This window comes from Chelonia mydas, chromosome 14, assembly GCF_015237465.2.
Source record: "Chelonia mydas isolate rCheMyd1 chromosome 14, rCheMyd1.pri.v2, whole genome shotgun sequence".
Taxonomy (NCBI): domain Eukaryota; kingdom Metazoa; phylum Chordata; order Testudines; family Cheloniidae; genus Chelonia; species Chelonia mydas.
This window is the reverse complement of record NC_051254.2, coordinates 19,333,422-19,357,323: the sequence shown is the minus strand read 5'-3', so window position 1 is coordinate 19,357,323 and position 23,902 is coordinate 19,333,422. Positions and strand designations below refer to the sequence as shown.

Below are 23,902 nucleotides of genomic sequence, written 5' to 3'. Positions count from 1 at the left end.
AGAGAGGACAGTCATAAAACAGTAATGTAGAATTACACATTGGGGAAGAAAATATCTGATAACGCTTAACATTTTTTCACCTTATAGGATATAGCAATTCCTAAGAAAATTCACTGGCTGCCCCTCTCCAGAAGAGACCCTAGCCACCCTTTGAGACTCTGCGGTCACTTATTGGGTGAAGAAAGCACTGCACCCAAAGATTGGTGGTACAGCAGAGCCTGATGCCACTTTGCATGTCATATATATTCTTGTATAACAGACTGTGGTCCTTAATTATAGCAGAATGTAGATTAAAAAAATTAACCAAATGCTAGGAAATTGTTATTGCTTTCAACATGGTTATTCCTATTTGCTCAATCTCCATTTATATTTGCAATCTTTGTTCAGTGCCCGCACACAGTATAATCATTTTTTCTAAAATTCTGCTGCGTGTGGGAGGGCTACCATCTCTGGAGAGATTTATTGCTCTGGAAAGTGACTGATCCAAAATCTGTCATTGTTTTCAGATCAGAGTTGACCTTCTGGTTGCAGGCTATCAGTTTGAGACACTTTTTTTTTTTTAAAGTTCCAATTTACTGAAGAGATTTGTAAACAAAATGAACAGTTAAAGAGTGCTCAGGTTAGACATGCATTGCAGTGGAGTCCAGACAACACCCAGAAATAATATGACCCTCAACATGAGTCTGGAAGTGAACAGTGAGGGCTCCAGCCACATTGGCCACTGCCTAACAATCATCATTACTGCCCCCACCACTACCCAGGAAGCAACCATTAAGTTTGCGTGGATGTTGTAAGCCAGCTGGAGTAATAGATTGACAACATTACCCCCTTAGAAACAAACCGGGCAATGTCACTTGCACCGTCTGGCAACATGGACAGGCACTCCCGCAGCTACACTGTATCTAGGTTAATTTATTCAGTGACAGACTCCACAAATATGCTGTCTTTGAGCTTACTTCAGCTCCAACTGAAGTCAATGGGAGTTTTGTCCTTGAGTAAGAAAGCAGGATCTGGGTGTGACACAGAATCCTTGGCAAAGGGTCCCATTCTGTGAAAATACCACCTCAGACCTGACAAACTCACTACACCAACCACATCTTGCAGGATATTTATCCACAAAGAGTAATGTGTAAGATATCTACAGAAAGCTCACAGCGTGTCAAGATTCATAATCGTTGTGAAATCTATGTACAGGTAATAATGGAGTAATAATATACTGAAAGTATGCTTTATGGACTTGAAATAAAGGTTAGTCACCAGGGAATAATGTCTCTGTGATGGCCCATTCAAGCAGGAAGGAGTTGTCACCCTACCCTGGGTAGCCAGAACCAACTTTCTAGCTTTGCTCCATCCCAAGATTTTAAATGGAAAACCCTCAGAGACAACCGCAAACAATCAAAACTACTTGGGGGTAAAAAAAGAAAAATTATAACCAACAATCACCCTGCCTATGAATAAAGACAAAAGCCTCTTTCAGTACATGGGGGGGGGGGGGCACTCTTGATCCTTTTATTGAGGAGACACATCTTGAGAAGCAGGGATGTTCATGTGAAAAATTGGATCCTGGCTGCCATGAAGCCAGTCAGTTCTGTAACAGACTGAACTGGGAGTAGGGGGACAGAATCTACTTTATTCGATAGGATAGGGGGTTTAATAGTTAGTAAGTATAGACCCAGGTTCATGTTTTATTCTTTTGTTTTGTATTGTAACAATGTGTTTCCATCATTCCCTCTTGTTTCTAGCAGAATCTCTATCGTAAATAAACCTCTTTCTGTGTCATTACAAGTGTGATGCGCTATACAGGAACAGTGTATAAGGTAAAGCTGGGGTACACTGCACCTTTGGGAGCATGGGATCTGTGAATTTTGTGAGTAACCAGTGTCAGGGACTGCATAGCACAGGGGAACACTTCAAAGAAACTCAGAGACTGGGGTGTGCCAGCCTGCAACGCAAGGCCCACAGGAAAGGGCCTGAATGATAGAGCTGGTGGTGTTAGGAAGCTGACACCCACCTTGGCAAATGCAAGACTACCTCAATGCTGGTGGAAGGAGGTAACACGATAAGTCACTGTCCTGGGTGCCCCAAGAACCGTCACACCAGGTTTTTATTGGGAAGGATATAGGACCTTCCTATTCTCCAGCAGTTTAGAGCAGCTTCCAAGTTGTGAAAGTAAGCCGAAAGCTATTCATACAGACAAGAGACAGACAACAATAATCAATTAGGAAACTAATATTTTATTTAAACAGCAGGAGATGAGGAAAAACCTTTGCTGCCAAGCAAGGTTTGGCGTTTTTTTTCAGCCAACAATTAATAGCCAGTGAAACTACTACTAGGATTAGGCGGAGGCGAAATATTCTAATAGTAGTCACCAAAATTCATATCAGTACTCACTGCAAAACCAGCGGTCAGAGAAATTCAGCAGATCAGAGTACCAACTTAAATCCAGTGAAAAACATTTTAGTTAAATAAAAATCACTCCCATATGCTTAACATGCATGTACGGAATCATGCATCTCTCTCACCTACCTGGTGTCCTTTTGTCGAAACATCACTAGAAGCCCACAGCTAGACAGCAGAGCTATTGTTTTAGTTTTACTGTCCTGCAAGCACACAGGGAACAGTTTTACTATCCTGCAACCTAATGTTTTCGTGCATTAATTCTTTGAAGAAATTTTAGTGACACAGGTATTAAGTGGTGAGGTGCTCTTACATGCATACACAGTCCAATTTTGACTTCCTTTGGTCTTGAATGCCTAATGCCAACAGCTAAGTAGTGCAGCTTGTGGGGCTCCCGGAAATACAAAAAGACACATCCTGGCTCCTGCAGTGTGAATTCTGGACAACTTATGTGGAAACCACCCACTGATCTGATGGTACTGAACTAATGGCCAAATTATGTGGCAACCACAAAAATGATCGTCAGTTGTGTGTGCCAGTCAGCAGTATCTCCCCCGAGGAAGTGTACATGCAGCCAGCCCTGCCTGAAGACATCCAGCAGGAAAGGAAACCCTATCAGACAACAGCTCCATTCAAAAAGCAGGAAGGTATCAGCTCTGAATAGGCTCTAGCCAGAAGCTGGTTGACTAGCAGATACGGGACTGCCTGGGAATGTGCCAACAAAGCCCAAACACATGGTGTCACACAAAACATGAAACATTTGAGAAGTCTGGACACAGTGCTATGTAACAGGATGGGCAGAGGACTCCACCCATTTGAACCATATTAAAATTGTTCTGATCATTTTTTATTCCTTTCAGGATTTCATGTTAACATGCTATTGCTTTAGTACCTGTACCTAGAAATGCATGGCTGAAAAGAATTTGGCCGAACAAGCAACCAGAAGGAAAAGTCCCAATGAGCAACTCCTTCAGCCATTTGCATTGGTATGTAAGGAAAGGCCATCCTTCCATTTCACCAAGCTTTTTGTGTTGATTTTTGAGTCAATGTTCAAGTGCAAACATTTAGCAATATGTGGCACAGTTGGTCTCTATCAGAGGACCTCTTCCAAGTCATTTACACTCAAGTTTTCTTCTCTGATTCAATCTACCAAAACAGAATTGTTCAACACTACCCTGACCCTGCAAGTTCTTTCATGTAACTCTGGAATTAGCATCTCCTTGGATAGCAAACTAACAAATTATTCCTGCAACAAGTGATTATATCTTAAAGGGATGGAAAATGCCACAGTTGGGATTCAGCAGGACTCTCCGATTCTATATCTTTAGCGTGCAAAGAGGGAGAGGGTCAAATATCTGTTTTAATATTATTGTAGTTGCCTCACCAAGAAGTTTTCCTAAGTGGGGGGGGGAGATACTCTGCTTGAGGGTGAAGTCATTTTACCAGGTTTCTCATGATGTTTAGAGAAGACCCTCTGTACCCTGATCCAAAATGGTTCCAGTGGTTCATATAGTGGAAAAGCTGGTAGAGTTTGAGTCGTTTCTCAAACCCTGGAGCTTTGGGAATTTTACTGTGGTAAGCAGAGTAAAAAGAGTTGCTGAAGCCACCAAACATCCCAGCTATCGCAAGTTCATATTCTGAATGACCATAGAAGGAAGCAGGGTCAAAAATAATGGGGCCAGAGTCATCCTCAGCTACATTTCCTCCCCACAGATCCCCATGAAGGAGAGCAGGAACGATCTCCATGTCACAGAACAAACTGGGTATCTTCAGCTGGGGAGGGAAAAGAAAGCAAGAGTTACCAGTGAGATGCCTCAAGATGAGGAATGCTAGGGTGAGTGTTACTTCAGACAGCAGATGTTGAAATCATCAGAGTAGCATGCACACACATAAAGGTTATGAAATATGAATTCAACATTCTTAAAAATTAGCTGGTTAACTGCCAGTCAAAACAGACTGGCACCTTTTGACATTTAAAATAAAAAACTTCAGAGGGGGATCAACATGGATTCTACTTTTACTGAATCATAGATATTAGTGGTTGAAGACCATAGTCATCCAATCGTATATCCCATCCCCAAGCCTGCAATACAGGGGAATGTCTCTGTTAGAGATTTCATCTTGCATTTTTGTCACTTCTTCCTAACTTCAGTATGTGTCGTAATCACTTTTCAGTGTTATAAAAAGTCCAAAGTTAAACATTCACTTAGTACTCCAAATTTAGCCATTTGCAAACAAATTCAAAGATACTGTTCCACTGGAAGAAGGGGTAAGAAACCTATTATCCATGAGTAGAGGATGGTGTCCCTACCCTCTGTTTGCCAGAAGCTGGGAATGGGTGACAGGGGATGGATCACTTGACGATTCCCTTTTCTGTTCATTCCCTCTGGGGCACCTGGCATTGCCTACTGTCGGAAGACGGGATACTGGATTAGATGGACCTTTGAACTGACCCAGTATGGCTGTTCTTATGTCATGTTCCACAAAATAGTGAGAAAATAACTAAAAGAACATCCACTCAAAAAGATGAATGCAACCCATATCTGAAATGGTGATGCTGTTGAGTAACCCATGGCATTCCCCTACATGTGTTTCAGGTAGTGAGCATGTACCACTCCCATTCCAGAGAACAGGAGATATGAACTTGAACTAAGATCTCTGGACTGGCAATGCAAAGCACTACCCAAAGGACTAGCCTATAAGGATTTGCTTTAGAGTATAGCATTGGGGAGCACTGCATGAAGCCATTCTACCTCCACATAAAGGGTGTTGTAGAGTCTTTGGGTATATATGTTCCTTTCTCACAAAATCCTAGAACATGCCAACACAAGGTTGGACCTAATTTCTTTATTAAAAGAAAAACCAACTAACCCCACCTAGCTATCAATAAATTAAGAGTCACAGGGAGCTCTTCTACCTGAAGCTGTGCCCAAAGTTCTCTTGCCTCCCTGTCTCCTGAATTCTTTTCAATCATATCCATCTGGGGCTGGATTCGCTGCCTGGCATAGAAACTCACCCAGTCATTCTGCCAGTCATTCACCTGGAAAAGCAGGATCAGAGGTTAGGCATTGGACACATAGCATAACACAGGGCAGCATTTTTTAAATATAGTCTTTTAGGAAATAAAACAATTTGTGTCTTGATGTCTGTCTAGTGCAAGGTGTTACTATTTCAGTTGTCTATTTTAGCCAGTGTTCAGGAAAGGTTCAAGTCTTCTTTAAAATCTCATTTCACTGAATAAAAGCAACAGCAGAGAGGTCACAGTTACCCAATGTAGCTCCAAACCCTGTCTTGGGCTGTTGCTTTTCAAGCTATCTAGAACATATTAATTCCTCCTGTAACTCCACTGAAATCAATGGAGCTACATCCAAAATAATCTTGGCCCTTTATGTTTTCCAAACCAAAGCAAAAACTCATCTCCTACAATCGAAGCATTTGCTCTTCCACAATTAGAAAAACGTGCAGCAAAGTCTTAAAGTGTTACATTTAAATTCCTAAGAACGTAAAACAACAGAAGCGTCAATAGGTTAAATAAGTTCCAAGACTTAAGCAGAACCTACTTGTGGGAGATAGCCACAACAGGTGACTGTATGGAAGCCAAATCGATCCACAAACTGGATGTCTGTTTGCCCCTCACTTTTACCTTGCAAACCAAAAAAAATAAAAAGATTGATTACAAAGATTGTAAGCATGTTCAGTGTACGTAGGCTTTAGATCAGATGGAGATACAGTAGTTTGCTGGTAGCAGACAGCTTACACTGCGGTATCTTTATTAAACTGCCTTCAGTTAACTTTAGGACATGATTGAAAATGTTTAAATTTTAATCTTAATTACATCATCTGATGATATCTCTCCTTTGAAACAAAGCTTTTGTAGGTAACGATCTGGAATAAATAGTGGGGACAGCAAGTCTAAGAAATATTTTGCCCACGAAAGAGATAAAGAGCTTTTTGCTATTTTTGAATCTTGTTTCAAATACTAAAAAAAATTTGTTCCAAGTTTATTTGCATGACAGTGTTATTGGAGCCAAATAGATGTTCCTGAAATAACAAAATCATTTTAGCAACTGCCTGTTTTACAGGTTATCTGTTAACTAGCTTAAGGTCATTAAATTTACAGACAACTATGTACTGTACCAACAGTATTCCCCTCTTTCTTCAACTTCTCTCCAAGTTTCTGGTTGTGAAGGTGGAGATCAGCCAACTGTGTCCCAAGCTTTGCTGAATGCCTAAGAAACCAAAATAAGTTCTTTTAGCATCACTGAAGCATATAGTAAGCAGTGAATTCTCATCCTGATATGCAGGGACTTACTCACGTACTTTGCTGAGAACTTTTCCACATGCTTTACGACAGGGGTCTCAAACTCAAATGACCACGAGGGCCCCATGAGGACTAGTACCTTAGTCCAAGGGCTGCCCCACTTCCACCCCCACTCCACCCCTTCTGTGAGGCCCCACCCCTCCCCCACCTCTTCTCACCCTGCCCCTTCCCCCATTCCAACCCCTTCCCTGAAATCCCCACACCAACTCCGCCCCCTTCTTGCCCCCAGGGGATGTAGGAGCGGTGCAGGGTGCGTCAGGGGGCTCAGGTGCAGGGGGTCGGGGTGCAGGATGGGGCAGACGGCTCAGGGCAGGGGGTCGGGGTGCAGGAGGGGTGTGGGGTGCAGCAGGGGGCTCAGGGCAGAGGGTTCGGCTGCAGGAAGGATTCGGGGCACGGGTCCGGCCCGGTGCGCACTGAAGGCAGGGCGGGCTCCCAGCCTGCCTGCCCTGCCCCGTGCCACTCTGGGAAGTGGCTGGGACCTGGGGGAAGGGGGAACAGGGGTCTGTGTGTTGCCCTGGCCGCTCCTCCAGGTACCTCCCCCGAAGCTCCCATTGGCCAGGAATGGGGAACCGCAGCCAATGGGAGCTTCAGGGGAGGTACCTGGAGGAGCGGCCAGGGCAACACACAGACCCTTGTTTCCCCCCTCTCTCAGGTCCCAGCTGCTTCCCGGAGCCGCGCGGGGGCAGGGCAGGCAGGCAGGGAGCCCGCCCTGCCCCCAGTGCGCCCCAGGCTGGAGCCGCTCTAGGTAAATGCTGGGAGGGGTGGGGGTGCCATGGGGAGCTCGCGGGCTGCAGAAAATAACCTGGCGGGCCATGTGTTTGAGACCCCTGCTCTACAAAGACATCTTTTTGAGGAGGGAAAAAAAGCTTAAGAGCAAAATGTTCTGAAAATTGCATTTATTAGGACACAATGGCTATTTCTTACAATGTGACATTGAAATGAAAGTGAGAGAAACCCTAATACAAAGTAATTACTGCAATACAACATTTCTGCTATGTATTAGCTCTACATGAGGCCTGTACATTTAATAATCAGCCTGAGAAGATCATGCATCATACAGCCTATTAGTTTTTGCACCTCCAGCTACATTCTAGAGGCAGAGGATAAGTTGGATTCACCCTTTCCTGGGCTCTACCTCTGCTAAAGTGTCTATTCTTTTAATCATTTCATACCTCATCTATTGCAATTTTATGGCTCTCTGAGACCTCTACTCTCTCAAAGTCAGAGACCAGAACGCAAAAGCTAGGCTGCTCTCACCCTCAAGGAAACAAGACCAAAACTCCTGTAGCACCATCACTAGCTTCCTATCCATCTCCAATCAGAATTAGAAGTTATCCCTCCACTTAAAACTCCATGTGAATTTGCTCCTCTTGACTTCTGAGCTCATATCCGTCTCCTCTGCCCTCTCATTCTAACCCTCCATGCTTAGACTTTTTCCAAGTACAAGCTCTTATTCTCCTGAAAATTTTGCAACTCCTCCCACAAGATAGAAGCCTACCATGTAATACTCAAGATACTAGCCTCCCACATTACCTTATGCTCACTCTTAGTCTTCACCTGCCACAACATCTCCCTGAATTCAGTGCACTGTCATCTCTTCCTGTTGTTCCTATTCTAACATGGGGCGTGATCACACCTCTGAAATTAGTACATCAAGGTCATATTCATGCTCATCTCTGCCCAACTTTCACAGAAAGGGAGTTCAGCCACCTTTGCAGCAGGATCCCTTTTATTCCCTGGACCTCACGGTGGGCTCCTCATCAATCTGAGCATCCGCAAGATAGGAGGGGGCAAGAGGAGGAGTGAGCAAACTGAGCAGACATGCATGTCTATCTCCTGAGCCCAGCACAGATCAAGGAGGACCCGTAGCGCAATCAAACACGATTATATTTCTGCAGCCCTGCTACTTGATAGGCTCTCTAAGCCAGCTGCAGAAGCCCAGAGAGGTGAGGAGGGGGCAACTCAGCTCCCTGATGGAACAACTGAGGAACAACCTCCATAGTGGGTTTTCTTCCAGGAAAGGGGACAATCAGGCCCTCAGATTTTAAGCTATCAATATTCAGGACACAAACTTCATCTTTATCTATTTGGAAGTGCAATGTACACCACTCCTGTGCTATATAAGAAACAATAAATAGAGCTTCATTTCCCACAAAGGTAAGCATCACGTGGTAAGATGATCTCGGAGTTTTTTTCCCTAACTCCCACAATTCTTACTGCGAAGTCTTCATAAGAACAGCCATACTGGGTCAGGCCAAAGGTCCATCTAGCTCAGTATCCCGTCTTCCGACAGTGGCCAATGCCAGGTGCCCCAGAGGGAATGAACAGAACAGGTAATCATCAAGTGATCTACTCTCTATTGCCCATTCCCAGCTTCTGCCAAACATAGGCTAGGGACACCATCCCTGCCCATCCTGGCTAATAGCCCCTGATGGACCTATCCTCCATGAACTTATCTAGTTCTTTTTTTAACTCTGTTATAGTCCTTGCCTTCACAACATCCTCCGGCAAAGAGTTCCACAGGTTGACTGTGTATTGTGTGAAGAAATGCTTCCTGTTAGTTTTAAACCTGCTGCCTATTAATTTCACTGGGTGACCCCTAGTTCTTCTGTTATGAGAAGGAGTAAATAACACTTCCTTATTTACTTTCTCCAAACCAGTCATGATTTTATAGACCTCAATCATATCCCCCCTTAGTCGTCTCTTTTCCAAGCTGAAAAGTCCCAGTCTTATTAATCTCTCCTCCTATGGCAACCGTTCCATACATCTAATAATTTTTGTTGCCCTTTTCTGAACCTTTTCCAATTCCAATATATATTTTTTTGAGATAGGGCGACCACATCTGCACGCAATATTCAAGATGTGGGCATACCATGGATTTATATAGAGGCAATATGATATTTTCTGTCTTATTATCAATCCCTTTCCTAATGATTCCCAACATTCTGTTCGTTTTTTTTTTACTGCTGCTGCACATTGAGTGGATGTTTTCAGAGAACTATCCACAATGACACCAAGATCTCTTTTGTAAGTGGAAACAGCTAGTTTAGACCCCATCATTTTATATGTATAGTGGGGATTATGTTTTCCAATGTGCACTACTTTGCATTCATCTGCCATTTTAATTGCCCAGTCACCCAGTTTTGTGAGATCCTTTTGTAGCTCTTTGCAGTCTGCTTGGGACCTAACTATATTGAGTAGTTTTGTATCATCTTCAAATTTTGCCACCTCACTGTTCACCCCTTTTTCCACATCATTTATGAATACGTTGAATAGGCCTGGTCCCAGTACAGACCCCTGGAAGACACCACTATTTACCTCTCTCCATTCTGAAAACTGACCATTTATTCCTACCCTTTGTTTCCTATCTTTTAACCACCTACCAATCCATGAGAGGACCTTTCCTCTTATCCCATGATCGCTTTCTTTGCTTAAGAGCCTTTGGTGAGGGACCTTGTCAAAGACTTTCTGAAAATCTAAGTACACTATATCCACTGGATCCCCCGTGTCCACATGCTTCTTGACCCCCTCAAATTCTAGTAGATTGCTGAGCCATGATTTTCCTCTACAAAAACCATGTTGACTTTCCCCCAACAAATTATGTTCATCTATATGTCTGACAATTTTGTTCTTTACTATAGTTTCAACCAGTTTGCCCAGTACTGAAGTCAGGCTTACTGGTCTGTAATTGCCAGGATCACCTCTGGAGCCCTTTTTAAAAATTGGAGTCACATTACCTATCCTCCAGTCATTTGGTATAGAAGCTGATTTAAATGATAGGTTACAAACTACTGTTAGTAGTTCTGCAATTTCACATTTGAGTTCCTTCAGAACTCTTGGGTGAATACAATCTAATCCTGGTGATTTATTTTTAGTTTATCAATTTGTTCCAAAGCCTCCTCTAATGACACCTCAATCTGGGACATTTCCTCAGATTTGTCCCCTAAAAAGAATGGCTCAGGTTTGGGAATCGCCCTCATATCCTCAGCCACAAAGAGTGATGTAAAGAATTCAATTACTTTCTCCACAGTGGCCTTATCTTCCTTGAGTTCTCCTTTAGCCACTCAATCGTCCAGTGGCCCCACTGATTGTTAAGCAGACTTCCTGCTTCTGATGTACTTAAAAAAAAATTTGCTATTACTTTTTGAGTCTTTGGCTAGTTGTTCTTCAAATTCTTTTTTGGCCTTCCTAATTATATTTTTACACTTCATTTGCCAGAGTTTATGCTCCTTTCTCTTTTCCTCACTAGGAATTTAACTTCTACTTTTTAAAGGATGCCTTTTTGTCTCTCACTGCTTCTTTTACTTTGTTGTTTAGCCATGGGGTGGCACTTTTTTGGTTCTCTTACTATGTTTTTTAATTTGGGGTATACATTTAAGTTGAGCCTCTATTATGGAGTCTTTAAAAAGTTTCCATGCAGCTTGCAGGGATTTCACTTTTGGCACAGTACCTTTTAATTTCTGTTTCATAACTTCCTTGTGTAGTCACCTTTCTGAAATTAAATGCTACAGTGTTGGGCCATTATAGTGTTTTCCCTGCCACAGGGATATTAAATTTAATTATATTATGGTTACTATTACCAAGCGGTCCAGCTATTTAAAACTCTTGGACAAGATCCTCTGCTGCATTTAGGACTAAATCAAGAATTGCCTCTCCTCTTGTGGGTTCCAGGACTAGCTGCTCCAAGAAGCAGTCAATTAAGGTGTCAAGAAACTTTATCTCTGCATCCCATCCTGAGGTGACATGTACCCAGTCAATATGGGGATAGTTGAAATCCCCCATTATTTTTTTTTTTTTTTATTTTTATAGCCTCTCTAATCTCCCTGAGCATTTCACAGTCACTATCACCATCCTGGTCAGGTGGTCAGTAATATATCCCTACTGCTAAATTCTTATTATTAGAACATGGAATTACTATCCATAGAGATTCTATGGTACAGTTTAGTTCACTTAAGATTTTTACTTCATTTGATTCTACGCTTTCTTTCACATATAGTGCCACTCCCCCACCAGCACAACCTGTTCTGTCCTTCCGATATATTTTGTACCCTGGTATTACTGTATCCCATTGATTATCCTCATTCCACCAAGTTTCTGTGATGCCTATTATATCAATATTCTCATTTAATATGAGGCACTCTAGTTCACCCATCTTATTATTTAGACTTCTAGCATTTGCATATATGCATTTAAAAAACTTGCCACTTTTTAGCTGTCTGCCATTACATGATGTAATTGAATGGGACTCTTTTTCGTTAGACTGTTTCTCATCAGATCCTACCCGAATTTTATCATCTTCCATCCTCTCCTCCTTACTAGGAGGTAGAGAATTTCCATTAATAGATCCTCCCCTAAGGGATGTATCTGTCCGAACCATGTGCTCTTCCGCATCTGTCGGCTTTCCCCCACCCCTTAGTTTTAAAAATGCTCTATGACCTTTTTAATTATAAGTGCCAGCAATCTGGTTCCATTTTGGTTAAGGTGGAACCCTTTCTTTCTGTATAGGCTCCCCCTTTCCCAAAAGTTTCCCCAGGTCCTAATAAATCTAAACCCCTCCTCCCTACACCATCGTCTCATCCACACATTGAGACCCTGCAGTTCTGCCTGTCTAACTGGCCCTGCACGTGGAACTGGAAGCATTTCAGAGAATGCTACCTTGGAGGTCCTGGACTTCAATCTCTTACTTAGCAGCCTAAATTTGGCCTCCAGGACCTCTCTCCTATCTTTCCCTATATCACTGGTACCTACATGAACCACGACCACCGGCTTCTCCCCAGCCCTACACATAAGTCTATCTAGATGTCTTGAGAGATCCGTAACCTTTGCACAAGGCAGGCAAGTCACCATATGTTTCTCTCGCAAACCCAGCTACCTATGTTTCTAATAGTTGAACCTCTCGTAACTATCATCTGTCTCTTCCCAATAACTGGAGCTTCTCTTCAGTTTATGATTGATTCATGGTTTAAAAGTATTGGGAGATACTAAAGGGCACCGTATACAGCGTGCAGCTTCCCCTCCTTTCCAGATCTAGCAAAAAAAACCCAACATATCAAAATGAATTTTCATCCCCAAAACAAGTAATTTAAATGGTTTCCCTTAAATCTAAATTTCTGGTCACAGCAAGAAGCAATGACACAATTAGAATTTACCTGTTAAGACTCCTCATTTCCAAATGCTCCATCACAAATAGAGTGCTGCCTCCTGGCACGTCTATAACTTTGATGGGTTTGGGCACCTTTACTGTCTGTGTTTCCAGGATGGCTGATAAACTTTCCATTTCTCCCTCAAACATTCTTCTGGCCTGTCAAATACAAAGGAAAAAGTCACTCCCCTTGAATGCTCTTATGGCTAAATGAAGGTCTTTCCCCAAGTAAACATTTTAAACAGACAGTAGCGTGTTTTTTGCTAGAGCGGGTACAAGATACCAGTGGTCCAGAGTTGTGATACCTACACTGCTAAGTCTGACCTATAGACCTGACAATAAATTTCAGAATTACAGAAGTTCCTATCCATAAACCTGCCCCTATAGAAGCAGCGTAGCTTCTAGCATTTTGTAGGGTCAGGCAGATAACTCAACAATCAAGGCCTGGGTAACAGGCTCCATCTCCATTCATGGAACAGAGTTCACATGCATACTGCTGACAAAAATACTGTATTAACGTGATGTGCAGCATCTGAGTAGAAAAATGGATACAAACATCATCAATAGATACATTAAAAGGACAGTGTTACATGTTGGTATTCTGTGTAGTTTTGCATAAAATCAATAGTCTACCTAAAAGTCTAGCTACAAATATCAAAATAACTGCTGCCATCCCTTAAGTTTATGTTCTCAGCAAAATATAATGAATGACTTTGTGGCTAACCTGCAGCTGTGATGTTCTTTCAAATGAGAATCTATTCAAGTTACAACTTTAGGGCCTGATTCTTCCAATGCCATACATGTTGAGTAGTACTTACTCTCCACTGATTTCAATGGGACTAATCACATAAGTAAATACTATCAAGGAGAGAAAGGATTGGACAAAAGGTCTCTTAGCCCTGTTCTACACTACGGGTTACGTCGAATTTAGCCGTATTAGGTCGATTTTAAAATGGATGCGTCCACACAACCAATCCTGTTCCGTCGACTTAAAGGGCTCTTAAAATCAACTTCTGTACTCCTCCCTGGCAAGGGGAGTAGTGCTAAAATTGACCTTGTGGGGTCAAATTTGGGGTAGTGCGGACGCAAATCGATGGTATTGGCCTCCGGGAGCTATCCCAGAGTGCTCCAATGTGACCGTTCTGGACAGCACTTTGAACTCCGATGCACTAGCCAGGTACACAGGAAAAACTCCGGGAACTTTTGAATTTCATTTCCTGTTTGGTCAGCGTGGCGAGCTCAGCAGCACAAGTGACATGCAGTCCCCCCAGGATCGCAAACGAGTTCCAGCATGGACTGAAAGGGAGACACTGGATCTGATTGCTGTATGGGGAGAAGCATCTGTGCAGGAAGAACTCCGAGCAAAAAGAAGAAATGCGAATATATTTGCCAAAATCTCACAGGGCATGATGGAGAGAGGCTACAACAGGGACACACAGCAGTGCCGCGTGAAAGTTAAGGAGCTCAGGCAAGCCTACCAAAAGACAAAGGAGGCACTCCGGGTCAGACCCCCATACATGCCGCTTCTATGATCAGCTGCATGGCATTCTGGGGGGGACCCTACCACTACCCCACCACTGTCTGTGGACACCTGCAAAGGGGGAGTCTCACGCAACAGGGAGAAGGATTTTGTGGATGAGGAGGAGGAGGAGAAGAATGCGCAGCAGACAAGCAGTGAATCCATTCTCCCCGGCAGCCAGGACCTTTTCATCACCCTGGACCCAATACCCTCCAAAGGCGGGATCCCCGACCCTGAAGCCAGAGAAGGCAGCTCTGGTGAGTGAATATTTGTAACTACAGTACAGGGTTTAAAAGCAATAGCGTTTAATGTTTGATTTGCCCTGAAGAACTGGGATGCATTTGCAGCCAGTACAGCTACTGGAAAAGTCTGTTCACATGTCTGAGGATGGAGTGGGAATCCTCCAGGGACATCTCCATGAAGCTCTCCTGGAGGTACTCTGAAAGCCTTTGCAGAAGATTTCTGGGGAGGACTGCCTTATTTCGTCCTCCACAGTAGAACACTTTACCACGGCAAGCCAGTAGCAAGTATTCTGGAATCAATGCAGCACAAAGCATGGCAGCGAATGGTCCTGGGTTTTGGTTGCATTCAAGCAACATTCGGTCTATATCTTTCTGTGTTAGCCTCAGAAGAGGGATATCATTCATGGTCACCTGGTTGAAATAGGGGAATTTTTGTAAGGGAACAGTAAAACAGTAAATTTTTGTAAGGGAACAGCCCGTTCATACTGGTCTGTTTTCGCTTGGCTAAAAGGGATCATCCTGGAGAATAGCCACGTGGTGGGGAGAGGGGTAAAGGGATCAACCCAGAGAACAGCCACGCGGTGAGGGGAGGTGGGTGCTGCATATCTACCCAAAAACCGCAGCCCCTCCTTTTAAATATGAAACCCAACCCATTGCTTGCTATGGGAAAGGATGGTGCTGCAGTTTGAAACCATTCTCACATGTTATGTGTAAGAAGCCAACCCCACGTACCCTGTGCCTTACCATGGCTGCCTGGAAACCGAATTCTGTTGCCCAGTAGCGTGTGATGTGTCACCATACCAGCAGGCACTCAATATAAAAGGCAAAATGCAACCTTGTACCTAAAAAACACATGTTCTGTCTGCTGTGAACTGCTTGATTCACTGTGAAAGAGTATCCCTTTCGTTCTCAGACATGTATCATCTTAAATTTTATTCTCCCTTTTTATCTCCCCCCCAGGTGCAAATGTTTCTACGCTCCCCTGATCATCTCCATCCCTGAGGTTATCGCAGATTAGAAGGTGAAAAAAACCACACTCGCGATGACATGTTTTCCGAGCTCATGCAGTCCTCCCGCAGTGATAGGGCACAGCTTAATGCATGGAGGCATTCAGTGTTAGAGGCCAGGAAAGCATTAAGTTAGCGTGAAGAGCGGAGGCAGGAGCGCGAAGAGCGGAAGCTAATGGGGGAGAAAACGAACATGATGAAGCATCTGGTGGAGCTGCAGGAAAGCCCACAGAAGCACAGATCCCCGCTGCATCCATTGTATAACCACCTGACCTCCTCCCCAAGTTCCATATCCTCCTCACCCAGACGCCCAAGAATGCTGGGGGGGAGGCTCCAGGCACCCAGCCACTGCACTCCAGAGGATGGCCCAAGCAACAGAAGGCTGTCATTCAAACAGTCTGATTTGTAGTGTGGCTACAAAAAGCAATGTAGCCTTGTCCTTCCCTCCTCCCCAACCCCACCTGGGCTACCTTGTCAGTTAACTCACTTTTTAAAAAAAATTAATAAAGAATGAATGCATGGTTTCAAAACAATAGTTACTTTATTTCGAAGAGGGGAGGAAGGGTGGTTTGGTTACAGGAAATTAAAATCAACCAAGGGGAGTGGGTTTGAAGCAAAGAGAAACACACACAATGGTCACACCGTAGCCTGGCCAGTCAGGAAACTGGTTTTCAAAGCCTCTCTGATGCGCAGTGCACGTAGCTGTGCTCTTCTAATCACAGAAGAATGTATGGCTGCTCAAAATCGGATGCCAGGCGATTTGTCTCAACCTCCCACCCCGCCATAAATGTCTCCCCCTTACTCTCACAGATATTATGGAGCACACAGCAAGCAGCAATAACAATGGGAATGTTGGTTGTGCTGAGGTCTGACCTAGACAGCAAACAGCGCCAGCGAGCTTTTAAATGTCAAACAGTACATTCTTCCACAATTCTGCACTTGCTCAGCCTATAGTTGAACTGCTCCTTACTACTGTCCAGGCTGTCTGTGTAAGGCTTCATGAGCCATGGAAGCAAGGAGTAGGCTGGGTCCCCAAGGATAACTATTGGCATTTCAACATCCCCAACAGTAATTTTGTCGTCTGGGAAGTAAGTCCCTTCTTGCAGCTGCTCGAACAGCCCAGAGTTCCTAAATATGCGAGCGTCATGTACCTTTCCCGGCCATCCCACGTTGATGTTGGTGAAACGTCCCTTGTGATCCACCAGTGCTTGCAGCAACATTGAAAAGTACCCCTTGCGGTTTACGTACTGGTTGGCAAGGTGGTCTGGTGCCAAGATGGGGATATGCGTTCCGTCTGTCGCCCCACCACAGTTAGGGAACCCCATTGCAGCGAAGCCATCCACTATGACCTGCACATTTCCCAGAGTCACTACCCTTGATAGCAGCAGCTCAGTGATTGCATTGGCTACTTGGATCACAGCAGCCCCCACAGTAGACTTGCCCACTCCAAATTGATTCCTGACTGACCAGTAGCATTCAGGTATTGCCAGCTTCCACAGGGCTATCGCCACTCGCTTCTCACCTGTCAGGGCAGCTCTCATCTTGGTATTCCTCCGCTTCAGGGTGGGGGAAAGCAACTCACAGAGTTCCAGGAAAGTGGCCTTACGCATGCAAAAGTTTCGCAGCCACTGTGAATCATCCCAGACCTGCAACACTATGCGGTCCCACCAGTCTGTGCTTGTTTGCCTGGCCCAGAATCGGCATTCCACTGTATCAACCAGTCCCACTGCCTCCATGATGTCCCAATTTCCACAGCCCGTGCTTTCAGGAACATCTGTGTCCATGTCCTCATCAAAATCCTCCTTGTGCTGGTGTCTCTTAGCCGGGTTCTGCATATACTCCAGCATAATGCACAAGGTGTTTACAATGCTCACAACAGCAGCTGTGACTGTAAGCTGAGCAGGCTCCATGCTTGCCGTGGTATGGCGTCTGCAGGAGCGCAGAGTTACAGCAGAAGCGGTGGATGACGACAGTTAGCAGCACCCAGGTGGACCAGAACAGATCCCCCGAGCTGCAGGAGAGCAGAGTTGCAGTGGAAGCGGTGGATGACGACAGTTACCAGACCTACTGCAACGTCTGCTGACAGCAGCACCCAGGACACAACAGCCGCAGTGACGGTGAGCTGAGCTGAGCGGACTCAATGCTTGCTGTGGGATGGCGTCTGCACGGAAAAAAGGCGCGAAACGATTGTCTGCTGTTGCTTTCACGGAGGGAGGGGCGACTGACGACATGTACCCAAAATCACTCTCGACAATATTTTGGCCCCATCAGGCACTGGGAGCTTAACCCAGAATTCCAATGGGCGGCAGAGACTGCGGGATAGCTACCCACAGTGCACCGCTCCATAAGTCGATGCTAGCCACAGTAGTGAGGACGCACGCCGCTGACTTAATGCGCTTAGTGTGGACATATGCAATCAACTGTATAAAATCGATTTCTAAAAATCGACTTCTATAAAATCGACCTAATTTCGTAGTGTAGACATCAGCGAAGCTGCAGTCTATGCTATAAGCATTAATGAAACTAATAAAATATAACTGCCTAGTGAATAAAATAGCAACAGAACAGTTTGGGGCCAGATACAGGAATTAAAGTCACAGGACAAACTGCAGTGGGCATAGAGTACAAACTCCCCAGACTGGAGGCAAGCAAGAATTCTTGAATTATCTATTAAGGAGTTTGATACTTTATGACTTACAAATGCCTAAATTGGTTAAATAAAATTGTATCTCTGCCTGAAACACTATGCCAGGCTTAAGCCAGTTGCAAATTTTGATAGCGTAAATAACTAAAAACAAACCTTGATAATAGAACTGCTGATATAGTGCATTGCTGCATACACAGCACAGCATTATAATACAGTCAGGTGACGTTTGCTTTCATCAGCACTCGGCATTTATAGACATGCAAAAGCATAGAAAACAGTGGCCGACTGAATAGCAAATTAATCCAGGTCTTCTGACTTTTTTGTTTAAAGCAACATCTCTCCTTTATTACTCAGCACCATCCTGCTCCTAGTTCTTTCAAGCACTCCCAAATGTGCTGAAAAAATTATTGCCAGAGTGTTGTATGTATTAACTGAGGCCCAAGTGGAAGTACTAGGTTGCCATCACAACTAGGTGCTCTAAGTCTACAACTAGACAACAAGCCCTTTCATCACCTTTCCACCTCGGACCTCAACATGAGTGACATTTCAGAGTAACAGCTGTGTTAGTCTGTATTCGCAAAAAGAAAAGGAGTACTTGTGGCACCTTAGAGACTAACCAATTTATTTGAGCATAAGCATGCTCAAATAAATTGGTTAGTCTCTAAGGTGCCACAAGTACTCCTTTTCTTTTTATGAATGACATTGTTACCCTGCTGCTCATACCACCAAGCAGGAAAGGGTAGGAAGACTGGGAACAGACATAGTGGAAACTTTCTTTCAAATTTTCCCCCTAAAGCTGTTGTACTACAGGTAGATAGTTCTTTCTTGCTTTCTTGCATGTGTCCACTGTTCTCCTTCCACCTAGGTCCTAAATGAAATGTACCCTTAGAATATCTTCCTGTTATAATTTTCCTCACTTCCAGCAGAAACACAGAACTACCATTCTGTATAAGACCAATGTTCCATCTAATGCACTATCCTGTCTCACACAATGGCTTGTACCAGATACTGAAAAGGAGTACGCAAGAAACCCCATCAAACACAATTATGGAAAACTCTGCTCCATAAGGGAAGTTTCTTCCTAAGTCCAGGCAGTTGCAGACTGACTTACATCCTAAAGAATCACAGAAACATAGAAATGTAGGACTGGAAGGGATCTAGAAAAGTCATCGAGTCCAGCCCCTTGCGCTGAGGCAGGACCAAACCATCCATGACAGGTGTTTAGCCTGTTCTTAAAAGCTTCCAAAGACTGGGATTCCACAACCTCCCTTGGAAGCCTATTCCAGAGCTAAACTATCCTTGAAGTTAGAAAGTTTTTCCTCATATTGAACCTAAATCTCCTTTGCTGCAGATTAAGCTGATTACTCCTTGTCCAACCTTCAACAGACATGGAGAACAATCAATCACCATCTATCTGCTTAATAACAGCCATTAACATATTTGAAGATTGTTATCAGGTTCCCCTCGGCCTTTTCTCAAGACTAAGTGGGTTGTTTTTTGTTAAACCTTTCCTCATACATCAGGTTTTCTAAAGGTTTTATAATTTTTTTGTTCTCCCCTGGACTCTGTCCAAATTGTCCACATCTTCCCTAAAGTGTGGCACCCAGAACTGGAAATGATACTCCAGCTTAGGTCTCACCAATGCCAAGTGCAGCTGTCTTACATAGGACACTCCTGTTAATACAGCCCAGAAGAATATTAGACTTTTTTGCAAATGCATCATTGTTGACTCTTATTCAATTTGAGATCCACTATAACCCCCAGATCCTTTTCATCAGTACTAGCCAATTATTCCCCATTTTGTCGTTGTGCATTTGATTTTTACTTCCTAAGTGAAGTACTGAATTTCATCTTGTTGATTTCAGAACAGTTCTCTAATTTGTCATGGTTGTTTTTAATTCTAATCCTGTCCTCAAAAGTGCCTGCAACCCCTCCCAGCTCGGTGTCATCTGCAAATGTTATAAGCATACTCTTGCTCCATTATCCAAAAATACTGAATAGTACAGGACCCAGGATTATTGTAAGCAAGTCACGAGAAGTAATTCTTCCACTCTACTCCGTGCTGATTAAGCCTCAACTGGAGTATTGTGTCCAGTTCTGGGCGCCACATTTCAGGAAAGTTGTGGACAAACTGGAGAAAGTCCAGAGAAGAGCAACAAAAATGATTAAAGGTCTAGAAAACATGACCTATGAGGGAAGACTGAAAAAATTGGGATTGTTTAGTCTGGAAAAGAGAAGGCTGAGAGGGGACATATTTTCAAGTACATAAAAGGTTGTTACAAGGAAGAGGGAGAAAAAACGTTCTTCTTAACCTCTGAGGATAGGACAAGAAGCGATGGGCTTAAATTGCAGCAAGTGCGGTTTAGGTTGGACATTAGGAACATTAGGAAAAACTTCCTGGTTCAGCAGTGGAATAAATTGCCTAGGGAGGTTGTGGAATCTCCATCACTGGGGATTTTTAAGAGCAGGTTGGACAAACACCTGTCAGGGATGGTCTAGATAATACTTAGTCCTGCCTTGAGTGCAGGGGACTGGACTAGATGACCTCTTGAGGTCCCTTCCCATTCTATAATTCTATTATTACATCCCCAATACATTAGAAAGGATAAAACAGTCTATTTCAAATCTTTGTAGTAAGGTGATGGGGCACAATAATATCTGTAGCGAGCATTGCCATGTTATCCTGTAGGACATTAAATATACCATTGTGCTGCAGTCTGTGGCTAGCTGATATTGCGAGGTGCCTGATGCAAATATAGCTGCTCACCCCAAGGACCACCAGACCTTGTCACCCACCCTAGCGATCAATGAAGATAAATACTTAATTCCATCCCACCCAGAAGATGGAGTCTGTATCTCCAAGCATGTGGCATAAAACTAACTATGCCCCAAACCAGCTCTTAGTTAGGTTAGCAAACATCCACCCAGCATGGTCCTTCAAACAGGAAGGTTTTTTTACATTTATAAGTGAATTTATTTGCCTTTCTTATAAGACACATACATACGTGTTATTATAGAAGTACCCAGACAAACTCTAGCCAAATGCAGTATAAGCAAAGCGTTGCCATCAAGAGGAATGTCTCAGATCTACAGTAATTGGCTTCCAGATGAAATATTTCTACAAACAGGAGTTACTAGGCATTTTGCTGACCCTAAGCAACCCCCTACCTACACTCAGCCCTAGATGGTACAGACAGCTCTACAACTACTCACTCTTACACCCGAGCCTATGCAATGCTCTCCCCATCCAATCCTGAGAGGTGAAGCCAGCTCATTTTTAGCACGAACAGCCCTCCAATTAGTCCCCCTCCAGTGAGGAGGCAAGCCCCCGAGTGAAACCCCCTGCCACTCTGCCCAATTGCTCGCCGCTAACCCAGCCCCCAGGGGAGCCCCGGGCCCGCCGCTAACCCAGCCCCCCGCCCCCCCAGGGGAGCCCCGGGCCCGCCGCTAACCCAGCCCCCCGTCCCCCAGGGGAGCCCCGGGCCCGCCGCTAACCCCCGCCTTGGAGTTGCTCTTCACATAGACCCGGCCCCCGTCGGTGTCGTAGCTCTGGCCCTGGCTGATACAGCCGCCGCCCGAGTGGCCCGTGGGCCGCAGCACCGAGGTGCCCAGCTCCCGCTTCAGCGCGGCCTCCATGCTGCTCCCCCGGCGGCCCGCACGAGCCAGGGCGGGCGGGGCGCGCACGCCGAGCAGCCCAGCCGCTAGGGAGCCTGGAGCCTCCTCCCTTGCTGTCACTAGGCATGCGCAGTGACAACGGCCTGAGCGAAGCCTGGGCAGGCGCCTGCTGGATCTGAGAACCCGGGAGGGCGCGAGGCTGCCTGTGCTGGGAGCGGCCAGGGCCGGGGGACCACGGCTTTGTATTCGGGGAGGCTGTACGGCGGCGGAGAGGGACCGAGGGGGAGGGGAGCATTGCATTGGGGCAGAGGAGAGCTGAGGGGGAGGGGAAACTGCTTTGCATTGGGGCAGGTAGATAGTGACACATGCCGGAGTCAGTGCCGTGGAGGGCAGAGAGGGGCTGTGGGGGACGGTGTTGCTGCTTTGCAGACTGTATGGGGGAGAAAGCTGAACCCCAGAACAAAATGTGAACTCAAGTAGTCACTGCTTTGCCTGTGCCTTTTTTTTTTTTTTTTTTGGGGGGGGGGGGGGGGGGGTCACGGCCGAGAAGAGGGAATCATGAACCAGCAAGAGATGAGGACCAAAGGGGACCCACTGTTTTTCTAGTCACCTTCCCTCCCCCCCCATCTCAATGCAGTGACTAGGCCAAATAATTCTGGCATTTTCCCTGGTCGTTTGGTCCACACTGGGCAGGTACCCAAGCTAGTCCAGTTAATATTACCAACAGTTGCCCCTCTTCTGGAGTGTTTTATTTCACAAACAGACTGTGAAAAGGGTTCTCTTTCAACTTGTTTCCCTAGGGTGCGTTTAGATTCTTTCCTAATTGAAGCGCAAAGGAAGCACATGGACAGGAAAAACAGTTTGTAGGGAAATATATATATATTGCTACTGTCACTGAAACAAGATAATAGCAAAATACTGTGCTTTTAAAAATATTTGGAGTCAGTGCTTTCCGGTTATTACAGAATAATATATTAGATTTGTTCTTAAACAAGAATATTTTGCTAATAGTAGGAACTAACCAGAGCAGCTATAGCAATATGTTGTCTGAAATGATGCAGAATGATAGTGTTCCTTTCCTACTGAAATTGTTTTCCTTAATTTCACAAAGAATTTTCTATGGCAACTAATTGACAAATTTAGAAATGGAAAAGATCCTTTAGATAAGGACAGGTTTCAGAGTAGCAGCCGTGTTAGTCTGTATCCACAAAAAAGAACAGGAGTACTTGTGGCACCTTCGCGACTAACAAATTTATTAGAGCATAAGCTTTCATGGGCTACAGCCCACTTCACTGAATGCATGCAGTGGAAAATATAGTGGGAAGATTGTATCTACACAGAGAACATGAAACAATGGGTGTTAACTTATCACTCTTGTTATAGTGTGTATGGTAAGGTGAGCTATTACCAGCAGGAGAGAGAAAAAAAAAAAAAAAAAAAACCAACCACGAACACCTTTTGTAGTGATAATCAAGATGGGCCATTTCCAGCAGTTGACAACCTGTGATGAACAGTCGGGGGGGAGGGGAGGGGGAATAAACACTTCAATCTCTCTGATCACTCGCTTACAGACCTAAAAGTCGCAATATTACAACAAAAAAAAACTTCAAAAACAGACTCCCACAAGAGACTGCTGAATTGGAATTAATTTGCAAACTGGACACCATTAAATTAGGCTTGAATAAAGACTAGGAGTGGATGTGTCATTACACAAAGTAAAACTATTTCCCCATGTTTATTCCCCCCCCGCCCACCCCACTACTGTTCCTCACACATTCTTGTCAACTGCTGGAAATGGGCCATCTTGATTATCACTACAAAAGGTGTTTTTTCTCTCCTGCTGGTAATAGCTCACCTTAACTGACCACTCATTATAGTGTGTATGGTAACACCCATTGTTTCATATTCTCTGAATATGTAAAATCTTACTATATTTTCTACTACATGCATCTGATGAAGTGAGCTGTAGCTCACAAAAGATTATGCTCAAATAAATTGGTTAGTCTCTAAGG

At 44.3% G+C, this 23,902-nt stretch overlaps 1 protein-coding gene across 2 annotated transcripts; it reads right to left on the bottom strand.

The window, feature by feature from the left end:
* Positions 1-2,214: 2,214 nt before the first annotated feature.
* Positions 2,215-22,204, bottom strand: LOC102934304 (fructosamine 3 kinase related protein). 2 transcript variants are annotated; one of them, XM_043528367.1, is made up of 6 exons: positions 22,074-22,204; positions 12,868-13,019; positions 6,535-6,626; positions 5,958-6,040; positions 5,315-5,437; positions 2,215-4,170 (listed from the first exon to the last, which is right to left on the bottom strand). In XM_043528367.1, exons 1-6 carry the CDS (start codon positions 22,188-22,190, stop codon positions 3,832-3,834), a joined length of 906 nt encoding a protein of 301 aa, XP_043384302.1. In that variant the 5' UTR covers positions 22,191-22,204; the 3' UTR covers positions 2,215-3,831. The 2 variants fall into 2 exon arrangements, with proteins under 2 accessions (XP_043384302.1, XP_037770131.1); XM_037914203.2 differs by having other exon boundaries at positions 21,771-22,118.
* Positions 22,205-23,902: the final 1,698 nt, after the last annotated feature.

Bases quoted from the DNA above. Each gene is read 5' to 3' on its own strand.
- LOC102934304 (XM_037914203.2), bottom strand. From the start codon at position 21,911: ATGGAGGCCGCGCTGAAGCGGGAGCTGGGCACCTCGGTGCTGCGGCCC. The intron at 5,438-5,957 runs GTAGGTTCTGCT...CTGCTTTTCCAG, and splicing joins GTTGTGGCTATCTCCCACAA to GTGAATGACTGGCAGAATGA. The intron at 4,171-5,314 runs GTAGAAGAGCTC...TTCCCTCCCCAG, and splicing joins AACTTTGGGCACAGCTTCAG to CTGAAGATACCCAGTTTGTT.